General features: G+C 46.7%; 1 protein-coding gene across 6 annotated transcripts in view; it reads right to left on the bottom strand.

Moving 5' to 3' along the window:
* Positions 1 to 21,371, bottom strand: part of Apba2 (amyloid beta precursor protein binding family A member 2) — a 232,012-nt gene that overhangs the window by 40,846 nt on the left and 169,795 nt on the right. For all 6 annotated transcript variants that reach the window (XM_034521728.2, XM_034521720.2, XM_076935320.1 and 3 more), the window contains one exon: positions 16,893 to 17,886. In XM_034521728.2, the coding sequence (XP_034377619.1) occupies positions 16,893 to 17,846 (954 nt within the window). In that variant the 5' untranslated portion in view covers positions 17,847 to 17,886. The remainder of the gene's footprint in view (positions 1 to 16,892; positions 17,887 to 21,371) is intronic.

Below are 21,371 nucleotides of genomic sequence, written 5' to 3'. Positions count from 1 at the left end.
AACAGTGCTGGCTTCTATAGGGCTGATAATGACTGGGGATGGGGCTCTGAAGGGAGCCGAAAGAGCCAAGTTTCCATCTCTGTGGGGTGCCTTATCTCATGGCCAAGGATGACCGGGAGAAAGATCCTAAACAAGCCACTGGGATGTCACTTCAACTAGGGATAAGATCTCCCTAAGGGAAAGTCTAGCTGTGGGCATCCTAATGACTTCCCATGAACGAGTCTGAGATGTCACCTCAGACGTCTCTCTAAGGGAAAGGCTAGCTGTGGAAATCCCAGACCCTCACTGTTGAGTGCACCTTACTGACTCTAGGTGTATCCAGAGTGTGACTCACCTGGAAGATCCCAGCACATGCGCTCCCACTGGGACTCCCTTTGTTGGAGGCCTACCCTGCTTCCTGCTGCTGATCAGGTCCACTCATCCCCAAGAAGCTCTCAAGAGAGCAACTACCAAGCAACGAACAGAGCCTTCCATGCGTGCTATAGCTGTGTGATGCCTAAACTTCAGATAGGAAGAGAGGTCTTTATACCAGATATGGAGACTTGGACAATCCCCTCTCCCAGAGTTGGAAACAGGCCAGCCATTAGGCCTTTGGGTAACTTTAGGTTAGAGCTCATGACTAGCCAGGAGGACATAGGAGGGGTGACAACTCCCTCCCTATGGCCTGCCCCTGGGATTGCTTGATGTGGGGCTACAGTATGGGGCATCCATGAAAAAGCATGTCTTCCCTAGGCACTACCCTTCCTCAATGTCAACAATTCCTCTAATGTATTCCCAAGTGGGCTCCTCATCACCATGACAACCACAGCTTTCCATAAACAGCCAAGCTGATTTTCAAATAGAAAGGAAGGTGGGCTTATGAGTTTCTCTTCAGGAAAACCCATCAGCATTGCCCCTCACCTGGGAGACTGGAATGTTAAGGGGACTAACAGCATGGAAGCACCATTGGAAATTCAGTCTTCAAGGCCTAAACGGATCTGGGGCTCCAAGTCTCTTAGATGGAAGTGACACTTAATTCCACTGGCATTCCCTTGGGTACAGAGTCAGCCACACATCAGAATAAGACTGGACCAGGACTTCTCTACACCACCTCTGTCCCCATCCTTCCAGTGGCCAGAACCATCAGTCACCCACCTGAGTACAGAGAATGCTAGCACAAAGCGTGTAAACTGAAGTGTGCTCTCAGGTGGAGAAGCCCCACTGTGGAGTACTGATCAGTGTGAGGTATGGCACAGGCTGGCTGATCACGCTGGGACCCTGGGACAGCTGCTTAGCACCGAGATAAACATCCTTAATAAAAACACTAATGCGAATAAATCATCGGAATAAATATGTGGGCTCCAGTTGGTGCGAACTAAAGTTTGGAGTTTTTAAGGTGTCAGTTCTGATTTGTCTGCTTAACTCAACTGAAAATCCAGTAATATAACCCACACTGCTTGAGATGAACTCACAGACAACCAGCTCACACCCACTCAGCTCATGCCATCTGGAACAACAGCCTTCTCGAGAGCGACAAACATGTTAGGAACTGACAACATCAGCTTAGATCTGGAGAAGTCAACATCTCACTGGGACACACCTCCCCCCTCCATCATGACCCTACAACAGAGAAACCCCAGGGCTGATGGATGACTCAGACAACTGTGCCCTCTGGGGACCATTTCATACTCTGTTTTCAAAAGAGCCAGCCAGCCCCGATCATCTGATATGCTTACAAAGATTTCTTCCTCCATCCAACTTGAGTGAGTCAGACCAGTTCTGCTGCACAAGGGTAGCTCTGAGTGGGGACGTGCCAAAAGTATGATCTGCCAGGGTCTATCTCGGGGATGTGGACATTTAAAAGCCCCTGGAATCCACCCTCTGACACATACAGGGCTCAGGGGAAAAAACAAACTGTGCTATTGTTCATTGTCTCTATTCTTCTTACAATTTAGGCCACTTATGTAATAATTACCTTGAGCAAAGGGGCCTGGGATAAAGTATTTATTCTTGTGATAGTGACTCCCATAGGGTGACCACTCTTACAAAGATATGTACGGCTTAAAAGTGTCAAGGCAGACACACCAGGGACCAAGCTGGTCAGACGATCTGTCTTTTAAATCTTTAAGTAGGTCCACGATTGGAAAGAGGGAAAGACCGTGCACTTCCACGCTCATGCCACGCATTTCGTGGAATACCTTAGACTAAGCATTTCTCATCGTCTGCCTGAACTTCAGCTTTCCCACTGCACAGCACTTGCCTTCTCCATTATGTGTGCACACAGTTCAGCATCATTAAGTGAATTTATAATGTTGAGCAACCATTACCACCATCTTTTCAGCTCATAAAGGCCAGACTCTAGACTTCAGGCCTCTAATCTAAAGAGGCCTGTACTATCTGGCCACCCTTCCAGGGACTGGTGGCTGGTGCCTGTTCTCCAGCCTGGCTTTGGACTCTAGGCCTAGCCCTCTGAGATCCTCCCCACTACTGACCAACATAACCAGCTGGACACAGCATCTAGTTTACTTCTTGTGGTCTTTCCATAGAACCTTGCAGAGTGCAGATGGTGGGGGAGGGTGCTTGGTCACTCATTTCAGAGCACAGTCCCATTTTTTTTTTTTCTAAACTCACCTTTGTGAAGGAACTGTCCTGTCCACAAGTGGCCAATCCTGAGTGTTTATTCATTCTGCACCATGCAGGGACCTCTTAGTTAAGGACAGGGAGATTTCCAATGGGAACCCTACCCTGGATATTCCACAGGCAACATGAAAACTGGGCTTATGGTAGCTGGGGGTTTTGCCAAGATTAAACCTTCCCTGGGATAAGTCAGGGTATAAACAGATTTGCAGTGAACAAAAGCCATCCTCTAGAGATTAAGACTGGGGGAGCTGGAGAGGCCAAGACCAGCCTGCCACAGGATCAGGGCTATTATATTTTTTTCCAATTTCAGAGTAAGCAGAGGCCCCACTGACTGTTGCTGGGGAAGGGAAATGTTCTGCTGCTGTATAAGTGTAGGAGCTTAAGATCATAGCCCAGAAACTCTGCTCCTTCCTATGCACCCCATAAAGCTCAAGATGACAGTCTGTGACAACTTGAACATGCTGTTCACAGCACCTCTGACCTTAGTCAAAATGTAGAGACAACCCAAACATCCATCAGTGGTTGGAGAGGGGCAGTACACACTACTCATCTCATGAAAGGTAATTCATTCCCAAAGGAATGAGGTTCCAATACACTCCTGCAACACCAAAAACTAAGGCAGGCTAAGGCAGAGGCCAGCCAAAAACGGTGGCATAGTATAGGTCTGAAATATCTAGAATAGATGAATCCATAGAGATAGAAAACAAGTTTTCCATTGCAAGAAGTCAGGGCAAGGGACGTCTGTTTAAGAATAGGAAGTCTTTTGAGATGGTGGGAATGTTCTGGGTCTACATGGCAGTGAAAAATTTCAGCAAAGCATTTACTGAAAGCCATTGAATGAGCATTCACTTCAAAATAGGCTCAATGTCAAATCGTATGTCAAGTGTGCATTACTATACATTCAAAGCAATGGCAGCTGACTGTCAGTATACAGCAGGGGTTCAGCTCTTACCTAGCAAGAGTGAGGATTTGGGTTATATACATATCCCTGCCCAAACAAATGAATGAAATGAAAATATGAAGAAAAAAAGAATAAGCTGAACCTTCTAGATGTCTAAGCATCCTGCCTTCGTTGTGACCCATCCAGCTTAGCAGCGCCCTCCTGCATGAAGGTCACCCTCCCAATTCAGCATATAGGCAAAGTGGAAAGGATGGCCAAGGGAAAGTGGGTCACACAGACCTGGAACCCACATAATTGTTTTGCTCTGGTGCACTTGCCTCACATCTGGAGTGGTCACACTGGGGGCCTTCAAGGGGACATGGGGGTTTCATGGCTTCCCACAATGCATACTACACAGCAAGTGAGAATCCTGTTAGGTTCTGATCAAATCTCAGACAAGAATATCTCCACCCTCCCTTCTTAAGGCCTGTTTTGTGTCAACAGGGCATCTTCCACCACTAGTTTTGCCAGTTAGCTACAGACAGCTGCAAGTGTTCCCTCCTACCCATCTGAAGGTAGGATGTCAGATGAACACAGGGAAATGTTTACAAATGCAATTGCCTGCAGTTTTCCACAGCTCAAACCTGGAGTCCCCCCGGGAGCCTTGTCTGGACCATCCTTTGAATTCCCTTAGGTTCCTTGCACTTAGCCACAAGCCTTATGTACACATTCTGAGAAAACTAGCTTGACATCTGAAACAAAGGTGCAAGTGTCAGAAAGAAAGCCAGTGACCAATGCTAAGTCAATATTAGGTTTCAATTTTCAGAGGACATCTTCTGTACTTAACTCATATCAGTCCATGTGGGCTGCCATGACTGGCATGGAATTGCTACGGCCGGAGCTGTGCTTCCCTAAGAGGAAAAAGAGTCTCCAGCTTCGGTCAATATGATTAGTCCTCAGTAATAACTGACTTCCAACTCACAGGGACAACCCAGTGTAGCAGGCAGTAAGGCTAAATCCCGTGACTCAGAATTTAAAAGACATTTCACTCGATAACATAGTAAGATGATACTAAGGATCCAATTAGCTTCTCCTTGCCAAGATTTTGGGAATAAAAATGGGATGTTTGCTTTTTGTAAAGCTAGTGGGAAGGGGAAGAGTAGAATTAATGTTCAGTGTTATATATATATATATTTTTACAAGACAGGAGTGCCTCAATTTATGACAAGAGTTTTCCAATTTTTGCTTAATGTAACACGCAATACGCATTCAGGAGGAACTGCACTTTAGATTGCAGATTCAGACTGCCTGAGGGCTGGGAGCATGCAATGCATTTGTCTGTCAGGATGCTGGCCACCACAGCAAGCCACAGCTCCCATCAGCTCCTCAGCCAGGCACAGAAAGCACAGCTACCTACAACATCCTGCTCAGCTTGGTCACAGTGTTGGGACAGTAGTTGTATTTTTTTTCTTACAACTTTCTAAAGTAAGACTTATGGGCTTACTATAATATAAATCCATTGTGATTCAAGGCATGTCAGTGTGCAGGTTTTAGTATTCACGGGGTATGACCTCAGCGACTTCCCTTTGCCATTTGTCTGTGCTTACAACATTTTTTATAATCTTTTGTGTCACACTCTCCTGCCAAGGTGAGATCATGTTCAATATTGATCATAACCCAAAACCAAGGAGAGAAAGGGTGTGATGAACTATCACAGATTGTGATGGCCTTGGTGTTCTCTAAAGCAGTGCCAACCACTACCTCATGATCACATACCTGTCCTGTGTTCACATCCTAAGTGAGGGTATGCAGTTCTACTGTTGTTCTAACTGAACCAGTTTGGTCCCAAATGGCCTTGTCTGTGTGTGTGATGCTGGCGACTCACATTCAGACTGGCTCAGCTTGGGTACTGATGTTCCAAACTGGCTCAAATCAGTCAACAACACAAAGATGTTTCTTTTACAATAGTAACTAGGTTTACTCTGACAACCGTTTTTAGGCTGTGCAGTTGAGTAGCTTGAAGCATATTCACCAGCACTCACACCCAGGTCTCCCTCGCACAGCTAAAACCCTCAGAGCCCTTGAACTACAACTCTCCACCCCCAACCTCTTCTAGACCCCAGAAGACACAACTATACTTTCTGTACTGGGAACTTCATGGAAGTGTAGCACACGACATTTGTCCTTTTGTGTCTCGCTTACATCAGTCTGTACACTGTCCTGAGGGCTTAGTGTGTTATAAATGCCAAATAATGTCAGTGTAGGTCAATGATTTTCTTTGTCCATGCATCACAACTGAGGCACAGATGATCCACAAATCCCTGATCTCTCCTCCAGAAGCCAGACTGTCCATGTTGTAGGTGTTACGGGTTTTCACAGTTTTCCTGAAGTTCAAAGAGGAAGAAGAGTGGGAGTCGAAGTTAACAAGCTACTAAACAGTAGAGAACACCTTTTTTTTTTGTGCCTTTGGGTTTTGAAGATTGGATGATCTTTCCCTTCTTGAAGACTAACTGATGCTTTCAAAAAAAAAAAGAGGCTGCCATGCTGTCTTTCACACACCCGGAGATGAATGAATGAATAAAGGAATGAATGAATGAACAAATGAATAAATGAATGCACAGTGAGGAGGTCAGAGGTATAGGTCTGTGGTAAGAGTGTTGGTTTACCATGTACAAGGTAATGAGTTTCCACTGCAACCCCCACAAAAAAAAAACATATTAGGGGACAAGCAAATGGAGCAGGGAATAGACCACAGCAAGGAATGGTTTCTGTCTTCAGAGACTAAAAAGAAAGGAATAACGCAAGGGCTTAGGGCACCTGAGAGTCCTGGCCTCCATATGGAGTGGTATCAGTCCTGCCCTCCACATGGAGTGGTCTCAGTCTTGGCCTCCACATGGAGTGGTCTCAGTCTTGGCCTCCACATGGAGTGGTCTCAGTCCTGGCCTCCACATGGAGTGGCCTCAGTCCTGGCCTCCACATGGAGTGGCCTCAGTCCTAGCCTCCACATGGAGTGGTCTTAGTCCTGGCCTCCACATGGCATGGTCTCAGTCTGAGACTCTTCTTAGGCAGAAGAGGCTATGCAGGATTTCGCAATGGCAAAATCAACAGACACCACCACCATCTCCCAGCACTCAGAGCACCAGAGGGTCAGTAATGCATATCCCCGAGGTGCTTTCTAGAATTGCTTTGAGGAGAGGCAGAGCTTTGTGGGAAGTGTCATGGAGCATTGCTAGGGTACAGAAAGTGGAGCAGACACACAGATCTCAAAGGCAGAATCAGAGGCTACCTACAATCATACAAACCAAAGAAAATGAGAAGGTGAATGGGCAGTGTCTCCCCCAACCCTGTGCCATCCATCCAGAAAGCCATCTCCCTGAACTCCTCTCTTCAATCAGCAATTCCCCTATCCACCTTCATCCAGAGTAGGCTGACAGTCTACCCAGCCCAGCTGCAGGCAGAGCAGCACACTATGAGGTAGTGCTGCAGTTTGTCAGCACCAAGGACAGTACCCACCTGGTCTCAAGAGCTGGCTCTTTCCTCAGTCAGAACCCTGTGTTCCTGACCTACATGTCAGACATTAAAACAAGAAGAAGCTGGCACCAGGCTTTTAAAAACTTAGATGTAGCCATCTCTCAGCTCCAACTGCTTGGACCTTGGCTTGGTCTCAGATGGAGAGACACCAGATTCCCTTCTGTAAAAAGGTAGACATTCTAGAAAAATAAACCATGGAGGCACTGGGTACACCCAGACTCAGCAGATTTTGGATGTCACCACCTATTCCAGGGGCACCACTCTATGCACATACTTTCCTAAGATGCCTGGGTTGTGCTTGCTTTCCTGTGCCATCTGCCATATGGTTAGAAGTTATTGATGAACCCCTTGCTACCACATCCCCTGTATTTATTAGTGTCTGATTTAATACTGGGTGTGAATGAATACTGTGGGGTGAAATCCCAGGACTTCCACATCACATGTCAGTCACACGTCAGGGGAACACACCAAGCGTGTCATTATGCATTTCCACGTGTCACAGTTGTCTACGCTGACTTCCTTCCCAAACAGACGGGGTTTCTAAAAATTCGTACATAGAGATCAGTGCTTCCCAGGCAATGCTGTGTGACTAAGCTTGTTTATCAACTGGATGTTGGTCCAGCCTCTGGTAAATATGAGGCCCTGTGAAATGCTGTGGCTCATGGACAGGAACCAACCAGGGAGAGAAGGAGGGATATGCATAGAGGCCAGTTCCATGCCTCAGGTCATGCACCTACAGCCACCCCCACTGGCAAATTAGTGAAGTTCTAATCAATATCACAAACACAGTGGTCATTCTCTGCCGCTGTCCCTTCAGGTCCATCCTTGTCAGTCCCTATACTGCTTGTATCTTCTTTCCATCTCCAAGGGTGACTCTCTCCTTTCCCAACCTACCAGACCTGCTCTGCCTTACCTCTGGGGACCTGCATGGATACAGCTCTGAAGCAACTTATTCCAGAGAAGCCCTCCATACTTGCCCTGATAACTTTGGCCTTCTGATGTCTCTAGCCCTTGGCTTTTAGACTCCAATGCTCTCCTAGCTCCTCTGCTTCTCTCTCATGATAACCATTCTCTCTCTCTCTCTTTCTCTCTCTCTCTCTCTCTCTCTCTCTCTCTCTCTCTCTCTCTCTCTCTCTCTCTCATCACTATCCTCAACTTGGAGACTCTGTTTTCCCCATCTTCTCTTGGGGCATCACAGCCCACCACAGTGACAGCCACAGTCTACCACAGCTACAGCTGCAGTCCATACTGAGGATACTCACATCCCTCCATGATTTGCCTCACTCATTAGCTGATTTCCCAAAGCCTCCCTCACTTCTCACCCATGCTGGAGTCTGACCTCTGACTGGAACTCCTCACCTGAGTGGGCACCTTTCTTGAATACACAGCTCCACCAGGATGAAGGGTAGGGCAGCAGTCTCTCTTTGTCTGCCCCCCTCCAGGGTTCTAAAGTGCAAAGGTAGGGCCACCTTCACCTTGGTGACCTCAGTGCCTGATTCACATAGTCACCAGACTGAATGGGTGGGAGGGGAGGCACAGTCAACTAGCCCAGGACATGGGATGTCCTTTAGGGGAGAGTTGGCTTTTAAAGAAAATAGGCTTTAAGAGGGGACACTGGTGAGAAGATATACAGAGTAAAGAGAGCTCCGGGCTACATCTGAAGTCAGTGCGAGGCCAGTGTGAGTTCCCATCACTTTTCCTATCAGAAAACAGGCATAAGAAAACCAGGGCAGCTATGGGAGATGTGTCTCCTGGAAATAGGCTGAGGAGATGCCATGTGAGAACCACATTCTTCAAGGTGACCTTCAGAGAGGACCGGCTGCCCCATTCACCTCACACTGCTCCTCTGTGACTCTAAGTAGTCCCGATCCTTCTCCTGCCCTGCCTCATCACCTAGGATTACTTATTCCTGTGTCACTCTTGTGTGTGTGTGTGTGTGTGTGTGTGTGTGTGTGTGTGTGTGTGTGTGTGTGTTTTGTTTTTCAAGACAGGGTTCTCTGTGTAGCCCTGACTATCCTGGAACTCACTCTGTAGACCAGGCTGGCCTTGAACTCAGAAATCCACCTGCCTCTGCCTCCTAAGTGCTGGGATTAAAGGCTTGTGCCACTACTGCCCAACTTCCTGTGTCACTCTTGATAGCAAGGCCACCATTTTACTCCATTGCAACCCCCAGTCCTGACCAGCATGGGCCATCTCCCCAAATTGAAGATTTCCCTGGACTTAAAACTCAACACTACCACCACCACCATCATCAGGACCAGTACCATACACCTTTTACACTCCATCAGCACCCAAGTCCAAGTCACTATTCCTTCCCAGCCTCTGGATATGGGTGTGCCCAATGCACGTAACTGCCCAAACTGTCCTGCATAGCAGGGTGAGATCCAGGTTTCCTTTGGGAGATACAGTCTCAGCTATCACAAGCTGACTTCTTTAGTGACCAGGGGAAGGACACCTTCTGAATATCTGTTAGTAGAAGGAATGACGATTTTGGAGGGTGTATGTGTGAGGTGTGAGTGCACACGTGCATGTGAGCTTGTGACATGGGTGGGTGCATGTGGGTGCTAATGCTGTTGTGCTGCTGTGCGTTCCCTGGTAGATGGAGGCCAGCTTCGGCCATCCAGCCATGGCTCTCCACTTGATTTACAGAGGCAGGGTACCTTGCTGAACCTGAAGCTTACCAGTTCAGCTAATCTAGCCAGCTTGCCTGGAGCATCTTGCCTTTGCCTGGTGAGTGCTGGAATTAAAGGCTTCATTTTTTACATGGCTGCTGGGCCTTGAACAGATCATTACCCTGTGCAACAAGTGCAATATCCATGGAGTTGTCTCCTTAGTCCCTGCACTGAAAATCACCATAGAAGAATCAAAAATGAAAACTTTATGAACTCAGCAGTTCCAAAGGTTCTAATTAAGCCATTTAACACTATATATGATAAAATTATAATACTAAACTCCCTTAATCTGTGCAGTAAAAATTATATATAATATATAATAACATATATGTATGTTAATTATAATAACATAACATAATAACAATACTATATATTAATTAACATATATATGTGTATATGTATGTGTGTGTGTATGTGTGTGTGTGTTAATTAATTTTTGGAAACCAAAACCATTCAGACCCTGACTTTAACAGTGTTCTATCCCTGCCCACATTCCCACTTTCTGCTTCTTGACAATCACAGAAAGTCACCTCTGGTGACATACCAACCAAGCCCCATTCTTAAAGCCAAGTAGAGCAGTTCTGCCGGATGAGCCAACAAGCCCCAGTCATCAAGTTCAGAAGCTCTGGGAGAGGGGGCAGGCAACAACAGCAAGCAGCACCCATGGGATTCCTCTTTCAAAACAGTCCTGAGACTTTGTAAAAGAGGGTACAGAGGTCACCCCATCACACTGACCACAGAGAAGGGTGATTTAAAATAAAGGCCTAGTGCAACCGGCATGGGCTACAGAAACCAGCTGATGTGCAGACACAGAAGGCATGTGTGAACAGAGGGATGTGTGGGCAGAGAAGAAAACATTGCAGGAGGGCTGTAGATGGCAAGAGACCAGATGTCCTCCAAAGAGACCCAGGGCCTTGCCAGAGTCTTTCCTCCTGAGTAAGACTGGAGTGGTCCTCAGCAAACCCCTAAATCCCTGTCATCAGACACTTGCCAAAACACTATCTGTACATGGATAATTTGCATCCTCTCTGCACAGCAAACACTAAAGCCCTTCTTCCCAGCTCCTTCTGTACCCCTTCTTCCCACTGCAAACAGATCAGAGAGGGACCCGGATGCTAACAATCTAACTGCCTCTATCTGCTATAGAGTGGGAGCTAACCCTTGGTTCACATACCACCAGATGGGACACAGTGAGGTTCCTTTCTCTGCACATAGAACTACTGACTCCACCAGAAGCAGGTCAAAGTCAGGCATTCAGGTAGCATTAGCTCTGCTCATTTGGAACTAATATTCACATGGCAATTTGGAAAAGTCCTTTGTGAAACAAGCCTCTGTGAAATGTCACAGACAGAGCATCTCTGTTGTGAACAGTGATGGATATGACACTCAATGTGGCCGAAGGCCCTGGATTACACTTCACTTTAGCTGTTGTATTAAGCTGGCTATGAGGTATTGATTTTCTTGTTTTTCTATTATCAGAGGGCTCTTGCTAGAAAACACTGCTGGGGTGGTGATAAATAGAAATCATGAAAACCACAAATAATCAAAGCACATATTTGGTTGACTGGGCCCACAGTGTAGGGCTGCCAAACTAGGCAGCCTGAAACCTACAAGGTCCAACAGACTAAATCTCTCTAGGGAGATTTATCTCAGGACAGACCTTACAAGGCAGCAGGTAAGGGGACAGGAGCAAGGGGGACTCTTAAGCAAGCCATGTAGCACTTGCCAAAACAACATCCAGAAAACCTGCCATCACAGACCACCACACATGCCTACAGGACAGGCTTTTTGGCACTGGACAGACATGTTCTTGCAGTATTCCTCAAGAGCACAGAAGAGCAATCCCACAGAACAAAACCCAGCCCTTTCAAACTGTACACCAAGTGGGAAGCTACTTATATTACATAGGACTCGACAACCTTGTAGTTGTTTGAGAATTGACCCTATAGATTCATATATTTGAATGGTTAGTTCCTGGTTAGTAGAGTGTGTAAGAAGTATTAGGATGTATGGCCTTGTTGGAGGAGCTGTGTTACTGGGGGTGAGAGAGAGCTTTGAGGTTCCCAAAAACCCATGCTGGGCCCAGCATCTCTGCCTCTTGCCCATAGATCAAGATGTAAGGCTCTCAGCTATTGCTCCAGCACCATGCCTGCCACCTGTCACTATGCATGCCACCTGCCGCCATGCTCCCCAGCATGATGGTCATGGACTCACCCTCTGAAACTATAAGCAAGCCCCCAGCTAAATGTCTTCTTTTATAAGTTGCCTATTGCTTTGCAGCAATAGAACAGGAGCTAGCACATACCTCATTTGTCTGAGAGGCCAACCTCAGCACCAAACCTTTGGTTCTTCCAGGAATTCCTGAGGTCAGAGACTTGGAGCCCCTTGTTCCATGCCATAGATTCTTCCCCCCTTCCCGCCCCTCCCCACCACCTTCACAGTTGCTCAAGAATTTTGTATATTGAAATTGTATATAATTTTGTAAATTGAAGCTAAACAATGAGTAACTTTTCAGACATGAAGGGTCCTAGTGATGAAACATTTAAAGGGGTCCACTGTCAGCATTCTGGGCTGGCATTAAACCATCCTGGAATTGAGTAAGGGACTCTGATGCCCTTACTCAATTCTGATGCTGTACAGTTGCCCTGTACAGCAATGAATGTACGGCTCGAAGAAGAGAAAAGTTTCCCCAACTCATCTGCCAACCAAGACAGCGATCCTCTGCATACATGGGTTCCACATCTAAAGATTCAAATGAGCGTGGGTGGAAAATATTCATAAAAACAAAACTGCCTCTGCTTTGAACACATCCTCACTTTCATGTCAACATTTCACTAAACAATACAGGACAACAATATTCATGGCATGACATTGTATTAGGCATGATAAACCATCCAGAGTAAAGATAGCTGCCGGGGGTTAAAAGCAAACATATGTAACGCTGTTCTCAGGGGTTGGAGCCTTGTGGGTTTGGGGGGGTCTCAGGAAATCCTGGAAGCTGCCCTCTCAGTCAATCCTCTCATCTGTGAAGCTGCTGGTATTGAGTAGCAGATTCCTCTGTGACTGCAGCCTTCCACATTGGAAGGAAGCTCCTTAAGACACAGGATCTGTCCTGGTTGGGTTTTTGTCACCTTCACACAAGCTAGAGTGATCTGGGAAGAACCTCAGTTGAGAAATACCGCATCAGAATGCCTACAGGTAAACCTGGAAGGCATTTGTTGGTTAATGATTGCTACAGGAGGACCAATCCCAGTGGGTGGCACCATCCCTGGGCTGGTGGTCCTGAGTTCTATAAGCAGGCTGAGAAAGCCATGAGATGCAAGCAACATCCCTGCATGCCTCTCCATCAGTTCCTGCTTTGAATTCCTTCTTTGGCTTCCCCTGTTGACGGACTGTAACTTGTAAGAGGAACTAAAGCTTTCTGAGCCTGCACACCATCCCAAAGAACAGGCAGATGCTACAGGTCACACATTTCACTTCCTGTCACACCGAACAAGTTGCTTTCCACAGAGACCAGACTAAAGCAGTGTCTATTATAAATAATCTCCCATGTGTGGGAAGGAGTCATCTGATTGACTCCCTCTGTGTCCCAAAGAGGTGGACTGACAGCTGATGGGTCACCTGTATCTTAATAACCACGGAGATGGTGAGAATAACACAGTCCCAATCCAAAGGAAAACAACCTAAAGCAAAACGTATGAAGCCATCTGTGAAATGGATAAGGAGAAAATTCCAGAGATAAGAAGTGGGGCCATACCTCACAGATGAAGAGAACACAGCAGGCAAGTCAGTTGTGTGGAAACGTAAAGGGTCAACACAGATGCATGACTCAAGCCCTGGCCCTCAACAAGTACAAAAAGACAGAAAGCACCATTTGTGCGTACAAAGATGTCTGTGCTGGTCTCACATACAGGAGAAAATGCCACCCACCATCTGCATGCTCAGTGGCAGGGTAGTCACAGACAAATAAATAGGGATCATGTGACACATCACCAAAGGTCTGTGACATAACCGTGAAAATCCTATGGCAACAGGGAGAGACACTCACGGTATGCTAGATGCAAGCCTGCTGACTGACAAAGCTACCTGGGCCGTAATGATAGCTGTGTGCTCTACACTCAGTGCTGTGGTCTGAAGGGAACACAGAAAGCACGAAGACAGTTCTTTATGCTGGTAGTGGGCCTGCGGGGAATGCATCTCTCAGACGCATACCGTGTACTTACTGTCATCCATGCAGTGACTAAAGAATGCTCCTCAGGGCAGCCTGGGCATCCTGCACAGAATGACTGAGAGCATGCATGGGTTGAGATTTAGGGTATGTTTTCTGACTTTGCAATGTCTACATATACATGAGACATGCTTGGGAGGACACCGTAACATGGGAATTCATGCATGATTCCTAATAAAGAGACTGAGAGTAACTAACACACTGTTAGGACAGAACAGAACTTCGATCGTGGCCTGTCTCAGGGTGCCAGGTGTGACGTTTTCCACTATAGCCCCATCTCAGCACTCAAGACAGCAGCTTTAGAATATTTAGGACTCTGTAATTTCAGATTAGAGACACTCAAACCATACTTCAAAATCTAACCCTGATTATAATTCTTAAGCTTTAAAACGAGTAGGGGAGAAATAAGGGATGCTGCCACGTCTCCCCAGTCGGACGCTTCCACAGCATTGACTCTCTGACTTGAATGTGCCATCTTGTTGAAATGCAAATAGGTAGTTCTGGGGTGCCCATGCTATAGGCCAAGGGCACATTTTACCAAGAAAGTCTACCATGAGGCCAGGGTGCTCAAGGTTGGTCTCTCTCTGTCTCTCTCTGTCTCTCTCTCTCTCCCCCCCTCCCTCCCTCTCTCTCTCTCTCTCTCTCCTTTCCCTTCTCCCACTGTCTCCCCCTCCCTCCCTCTCTTTCTCCCTCTCCCTCTACCTCTCTTCTGCCCTCCCTCTACCACCATCCTTCCCCCACTTCTGATTTGGTTTCTCCTATAACCTTGGTTCTAGGCAATGCTGCACTAAACATGCAGATGAGGCTCCAGGAACTGGGCAGGGGCCTCAGAGGCACTCTGACTCACTGTCTTAGGCCAGGCTTTTGATTGTTCCTGGCACAGCTTGTCTGTCCCCAGGGGAGTAAGATTCCTTTTAGGAACACAGCTGTGATTTCAAATGAAGCACCTTCGAAGTATCCAGTGCTGTGCATTTTCTAGAGAATCTGGTTTCCAAGGTGATTCCAGTGGATATTTATGGCTCAATTTATTCACCAGTGGATGTTAATGACCCAAATTCAGAATTTCTTGTGTGAGATGAGCAACTCGGGACTACAGGATATACAACTCATCCACATGGCAAGACCCAACAGCCTGCCAAAGGAGCACCCAGCTCGTTCATTCATGAGGGCCTGGACAGCCTAGAGCTAGGTCCTACTAGGCTCTCTCTTGATAGGATTAGTCCACGGATGAACAGACAAACCAATGAATGCATGATTACAAAAGCAACAATAAAACAACAAAAAGAATCAAATATAATCATTAACTGGCTTTCAGGAGTTTTTCCAATGTCCTGACTAATAGCATCGCTTTAAGGACACCCTGGGCTGAGAGACTGAAGCACCTGCTTTTCCATTCAACACCTTTCTCTGAAAGAACAGACTTCCTTCTTGTCCCCATGATGGTCCCCACCACTCATTTATTTAACTATTTGCATTCATTCACATCCACTGAGCACTCTAACCCAAAGGCCTATGGAATTCTTCTATTCAACTTCATTCATTCATCTGGTTATCATGAAGGGAGAAAAAGATACAGAACAGCACCCAGGTGTTCTAATCCGTACTGGGTTTGTACCGGGTTCCAAGATAATTTTCTCCTGATAACCTTTGGCAGGGAGGCTACTTATTACCACAAAACTCAGTATGTCACATGCTCTACACAGCCCACGTCCATCCCTGCAGTGCCATCGCTGTTGAGAAGAAGGCCCATGTTCTGAAAATGAATGAATAAAAATGTGGGTATTTTGGCCTGAAGCCCGGACCAGGGCCCAGAACCCCTGCCCCCAACATTCACCAGTACAATAGAGTTTATACCCTACACTATGCCATCGCCCATGTAGGCAGAACTGCTACAGGGCACCCCCAAAAATGAAGTCAGCTGGCACTTACTAACTCAATGAGAACAAAGGGCACCAAAATGTGTGGGGAATCTCAGAGCAAATCACTGTGATTTACATTCCAAGTACAAGGTTCACCCGTGTGTGTGTGTGTGTGTGTGTGTGTGTGTGTGTGCGCGCGCGCGCGCGCGCGCGTGCGTGCACGCACGTGCACGTGTGTTCAATTCAGTATGTATTGAATAAATATTCAAACTCATGAAGTCTTCTGGGGGAAAATAATTAAGGCTTTACAAACCAGGAAAGCTGTATGTATAATGTAATGGGCCAAAGAGAAGTTCCTTTATACAGATCCAGTAATTACCGCTCCTTTTCCGTGCTCACAGTGATTTCTTTTCCTGTTTTGTGTGTGTGTGTGTGTGTGTGTGTGTGTGTGTGTGTGTGTAGGGGGGTGGAGTGGGATGGTGGGTTTTTCAAATGTGTTTATTAGACACCATACTTGCTTTGATGTAACTGAAATAAAGCATGATTAGGTTTCTATCCCTAGTGTTAGCATGTGTTTCTTCTCTATGACTTCGTCACATTTTGAGATAGTGATTTCTTTTTCCAAGTAGTTTTTCACAACTAAGCGCCCATCGGATCAAGATCGCTTTGGAGACCTTGCAATGGGCACTGGGAGGCGATCTCATCTCTCTAGGTAGGGAAGTGCGTGGATGCCTGAATCCCTTTACCACCATCCTGACCAGAGCCCTGATGGCTGATCAGGGACCACTCAGGGAGTCAGAAGAGTAACATGGATACTGTTCTGGGTGCAGGGCGTTTCCTAGGAGATGTGAGCTGCCTCTCAGCCCTTTGGTGCTATTAGTTCCTGAATTTAAGGGATGGATTTTTAAGTGACAAGACATTCCTTGATCATCACAGTTACTTAACAATTAACTTAGCTCCCAGTGTGAACTGGATAGCAGCTAACCCCTCCTCCACCTGTCATCACACCCCCCCCCCCCACACACACACATAGGCTTCACTACCTACTGGGTGATATCACACTCCCTAGGGCCACCCTTTTCCTGGGGGTAGTTAAGGCATACCTGCTCTTGGGGCCACTTTGGCCTCTCCTCTGGGGTCCTGGTCTTGCTCTTGAGTCCTCTCTGGGGATCTCCAGGGTGCTTAACCTCAGGGGGAAGGTTCAGTGACTTGGGCCTTGCTTCTTGTCTACTGGGTCCATGGCCAGTGTCACTGGGTGGACAGGCCTCAGTGGAATCCCCGGGATCCAGCTCAGGCATGTGCTCAGGGCTGGCCTCGCTGGCACTGGTGATACTGGTCATGCTCAGGCTCATCTTGATCTCAGCCACTATCTGGTCAATGTCTTCCTCCTGCTCCTCTAGGTCCCCATCCCCACGCCTCATGCGATAGGGGGAAGCGCCACCTGTGTTCCCATTGGTCTCTGTGGGGTAATAGTCCTGGTAGCTCTCCTTGCTGGAACAGTAGTGGCCATCTTCTTCCTGGTCATGGACCTCCAGGACAGTAGGGTCATCCTCTGGGATAGACAGGTGACTGTCTGGGTACTCCTGGCTGTTTTCAGCCCCATGGCTATGAGTGTGAGGACCCACCGAGTCCGTCCAGTCCTCCACTGCCTCCTGACACTCATCGGTGTCCACAGGATGTGCACCATGGGCTATGTATTCTTCCCCATTACAGTCCATGCCCTCCAGGTAGCTGTCATCCTCAGGACAATAGCGGATGTAGTAGGTAACGCCCTCCTCCTCCTCAGGGAGGCCCTCATCATAGTCCTCCTCCTCAGATGTGTTGTTCACGTAGTCAGAGCTGGAGTCCCCATCAGGGCTATGGTTGTGACATTCCTGTTCCTCAGGCGTGGGGCTCTCTGGCCTCAAAGTGCCCAGCTCCAGGCCTGTGGGTACATAGCTCTCCAGAGGCAGTTCTGTGTCCTCACTCTCTGGCTCTTGGTCATGGGGGATAGGACCTGGCCTGGTCCTGTGGTCCAACATGCTGCTTGCAGTGCTCTGGCGCTTGCGGTGGGCCATGGCAGACACTCACACAGCCATTGTTACCTGGAAGCAGCCACTGTGGAAAGGAAGATAAAGAGCCATCAGAGTCACACAGGCTATGGCTAACCCAAGACACGGGCCACTTGCTATGTGACCAAACCACATCGCTAGATCTTGACAGCACACTTGTTCAGAGCACTATGACGTACAGCTATTCAAAGGATATGACAGTCCCGTTTGAATGCTTCAGGGATGGGGAGAAACCTATGACCATATCAGAAGGGTTTAAGGATAGACAAGAGAATGCATGGAGAAGATGACAGCCACCAGGTTGCCCAACTCCACCTTGGAACTCACAGACTCACTAGCTTGTATCACTCTGGTGCTAGGATGGAACCTAGGCAGGTATTCTATCACTGAGAACAGTCTAGCCCATAGCCTCATTCTGGACGTCTGCACAAGACTCACTTTATAAAGGCAACTCAGGTGGCCAAGTCAGAGGGTCTTAAGATTTGGATAATTGCTCTCAAAAGACAAACAGAACAGCATCTACTGAAGGCGCCATGAAGACTCATGACCAATGAAGAAGGACATTAAATTTTGTGGCTTAAAGATGTGCTTCAGCACCCAAGATACACATATATTGAAGTATCACATGCTACCCCAAATTTATACTATCACTGTATATCAACAAAATTAGATGTAGAAATAATGTAAGTGTGCTGGTTCGTTTTATGCCCAGTTGACACAAGCTAGAGTCATTTTGGAAGAGGGAACCTCAGCTGAGAAAATGTCCCTCAATAGACTATAGGCACAGCTATAGAGAATTTTCTTGACTGATGGTTGATATGGGAGGGCCCAGTTCAGTGTGAGTGGTGACACCTTGGGATAAACAAGAAGGCTTGACAAGCCATGTGAGCAGTGCTCCTCCATGGCCTCTGCATCAGTTCCTGATTGATTTGAGTTCTTGTGTTGACTTTCCTCAGCAACATTAGAGTTGTAAGCTGAAATAAAACTTTCTTCCCCAGGCTGCTATGGTACCACACCGATAAAAAGCCAAATTAAGACAGAATGTTTAGAGAGACCAAGTAGGAATCCACAGATTAAAAAAAAAAAAAAAAGGCTTAGATTCTATATTTTCTGTTTGAACATTTCTAACTGTAAAAATGTATTTCATAATACATTTAAAGTATATTAATTAAATCTGAAGCTCCCTTGAGTCCATCTCAGTTCCCTGCTTCTCTAAGTCTGCCCCATCTTTTCCTTTCTCTTCATTCCAAAACCGTCTTTACAGGGCAACAATTTTCAGAACTGCCTTGGTTGAGAAACAGAGAAGTCAATGCATGTGTGACATCTGGCAGTCTTGGGGACTCAGCAGGAAAGAGAGCGCTTCTCAGACAAGGGGACAAGAGATGCAGAATGTAGCTGTAGTCTACAGAATATGCACCATGGAACCACAGGAGCCCTGCAAGGATCCCGGGTGCCCACATTGGGACGGCACTGCTTAGCAGTCTGTGCTGTATTGCTCAGCCAGGTGGGATCATTGGCAAGTGTTAGTGGGCACACACAGGATTCCCCTGCTGGGCTCCCCTCTATGGGCCTGGCATGAATGAGCTTTGGGGAGACAGAAAGGCACCTGGTAAGGACTACCACATTCCTCAAGAGTATAGCCACCTTGGAAATCAATATGGTAGTTTTTCAAAAACTTGGGAATTGATCTAGCTCAAGACCCTTCTATACCACTCCTTGACATATACCTAAAAGATGCTCCACCATCCCACAAGGATACTTGCTCAGCTATGTTCATAGCAGGTAATAGCCAGAAACTAGAAACAACCTAGATGTCCTTCAAACCGAAGAATGGATAGAGAAAATGTGGTACATTTATTCAGTGGAGCATTACTCGGCTATTTAAAAAAATAGCATCATGAAACTTGCTGGTAAATGGATGGAACTAGAAAAACATAGCATCCTGAATGAGGTAACTCAGACCCAGAAAGACAAATATGGTATGTGCTTACTTCTAAGTAGATATTAGCTATAAAGTACAGGATAACTGTGTTGCAATCCACAGACACAGAGAGGCTAAATAACTAGGAGGTCTCAAGATAGGGACACATGAATCTGCCTGGGAAGATGAAATAGAATATATATTGTGAGGGTTGAGGGTGAGCGGGGATAGGAACAGGGGGGATCTGGTTGGGGGGAGGATGGAGACAGACTTCTTGGAGAGACAAATGGAACTGGGAATCATTTCAGGGGTTAGGTAGATGCCTAGTGCAATGGAAACTCTCAGGAATCTCAGGAATCTAGGAGAGGGACCCTAGGTAAGACCCCTAGCAATGAGTGACACAGCTTGAACTGGCCATCTTCTGTAACCAGGCAAGGCTTTCAATAGAGGGAATGGAACACCAACCCAGCCACAAAATCTTCAACCTACAATTTGTCCTGCCTGAAAGATGTGCTGGCATAAAGGGGGTGCGGAAATTGTGGAAATGGACAACGAACGACTGGTCTAGCTTGATACCCATGCCATGAGAAGGAGGCCACACCTGAAAGAAACTGCCTGAAGGACCAAGAACCAAAGGCTGGATAGCCCAGGATAGAACCAAATACTACTAGCAGAAAAAAAAAACCATGAAATGATTCCTAATGATATTCTGCTATACTTGTACACCAGAGCCTTGCATAATCATCACCAGAGGCTTCACTGAGCAACTTACGGGAACAAATGCAGAGCCCCACAGCCAACCACAACACAGAGCTCAGGTGTGAGCCAGAGGGGACAAGAACACCACAAGAAAGCCTAAAGAATCAACTAACCTGGGCTCACAGAGTAAAGTGACAATCTGGGAGTCTGCATGGGTCGGTCCTAGGCTTTATACATATATATGTGCTATGGTTTTGTAGCTTGGTCTTCTTGTGGGGCTCCTAATAGTGGGAACAAGGACTCTCTCTCTCTCGCTCTTTTGCATGCTTTTGGGACCCCTCTCCTCTTACTGGGTTGCCTCATTCAATACGAAGGGTGGTGCCTAATCTTATGGCAACTTGATATGCCATGTTTGGTTGATAAGCCTGGAAGAACTGCCCTTTTCTGAAGGGATATGGAGGAGGAGTGGATCTGGGGTAGAGAGGAAGTGACAGGAAGAGGAGAGGGAGGGGAAACTGGAATCAGAATGTTATATATGAGATAACAGAGGAATGAATGAATGAATGAATGAATGAATAAATAAAAAAAACAGAGGAAGGGGTGGAGTATAGGTAAGGTATGCATCTCTTAGTCTAATGGTTTTACAACACAATACCTTCTGTTTGCATCATAACCACTCTGTCTGTCTGTCTGTCTGTCTGTCTCTCTTGTCTGTCTGTCTGTCTGTCTGTCTGTCTGTATCTATCTATCTATCTATCTATCTATCTATCTATCTATCTATCTATCATCTATTCTGTGTATATTTGACTGTTCATGTGTATACACATGTATGCACATATACTAACTAGTCTGCCTGTAGAAGTCGGAGGACAACATGTAGAAACCCTTTCTACCATGAAGATCCAGGGGAT

This window comes from Arvicanthis niloticus, chromosome 1, assembly GCF_011762505.2.
Source record: "Arvicanthis niloticus isolate mArvNil1 chromosome 1, mArvNil1.pat.X, whole genome shotgun sequence".
Classification (NCBI taxonomy): Eukaryota; Metazoa; Chordata; class Mammalia; order Rodentia; family Muridae; genus Arvicanthis; species Arvicanthis niloticus.
Note: the sequence above shows the minus strand (reverse complement) of the source record. Positions and strands in the feature narration are given on the sequence as shown.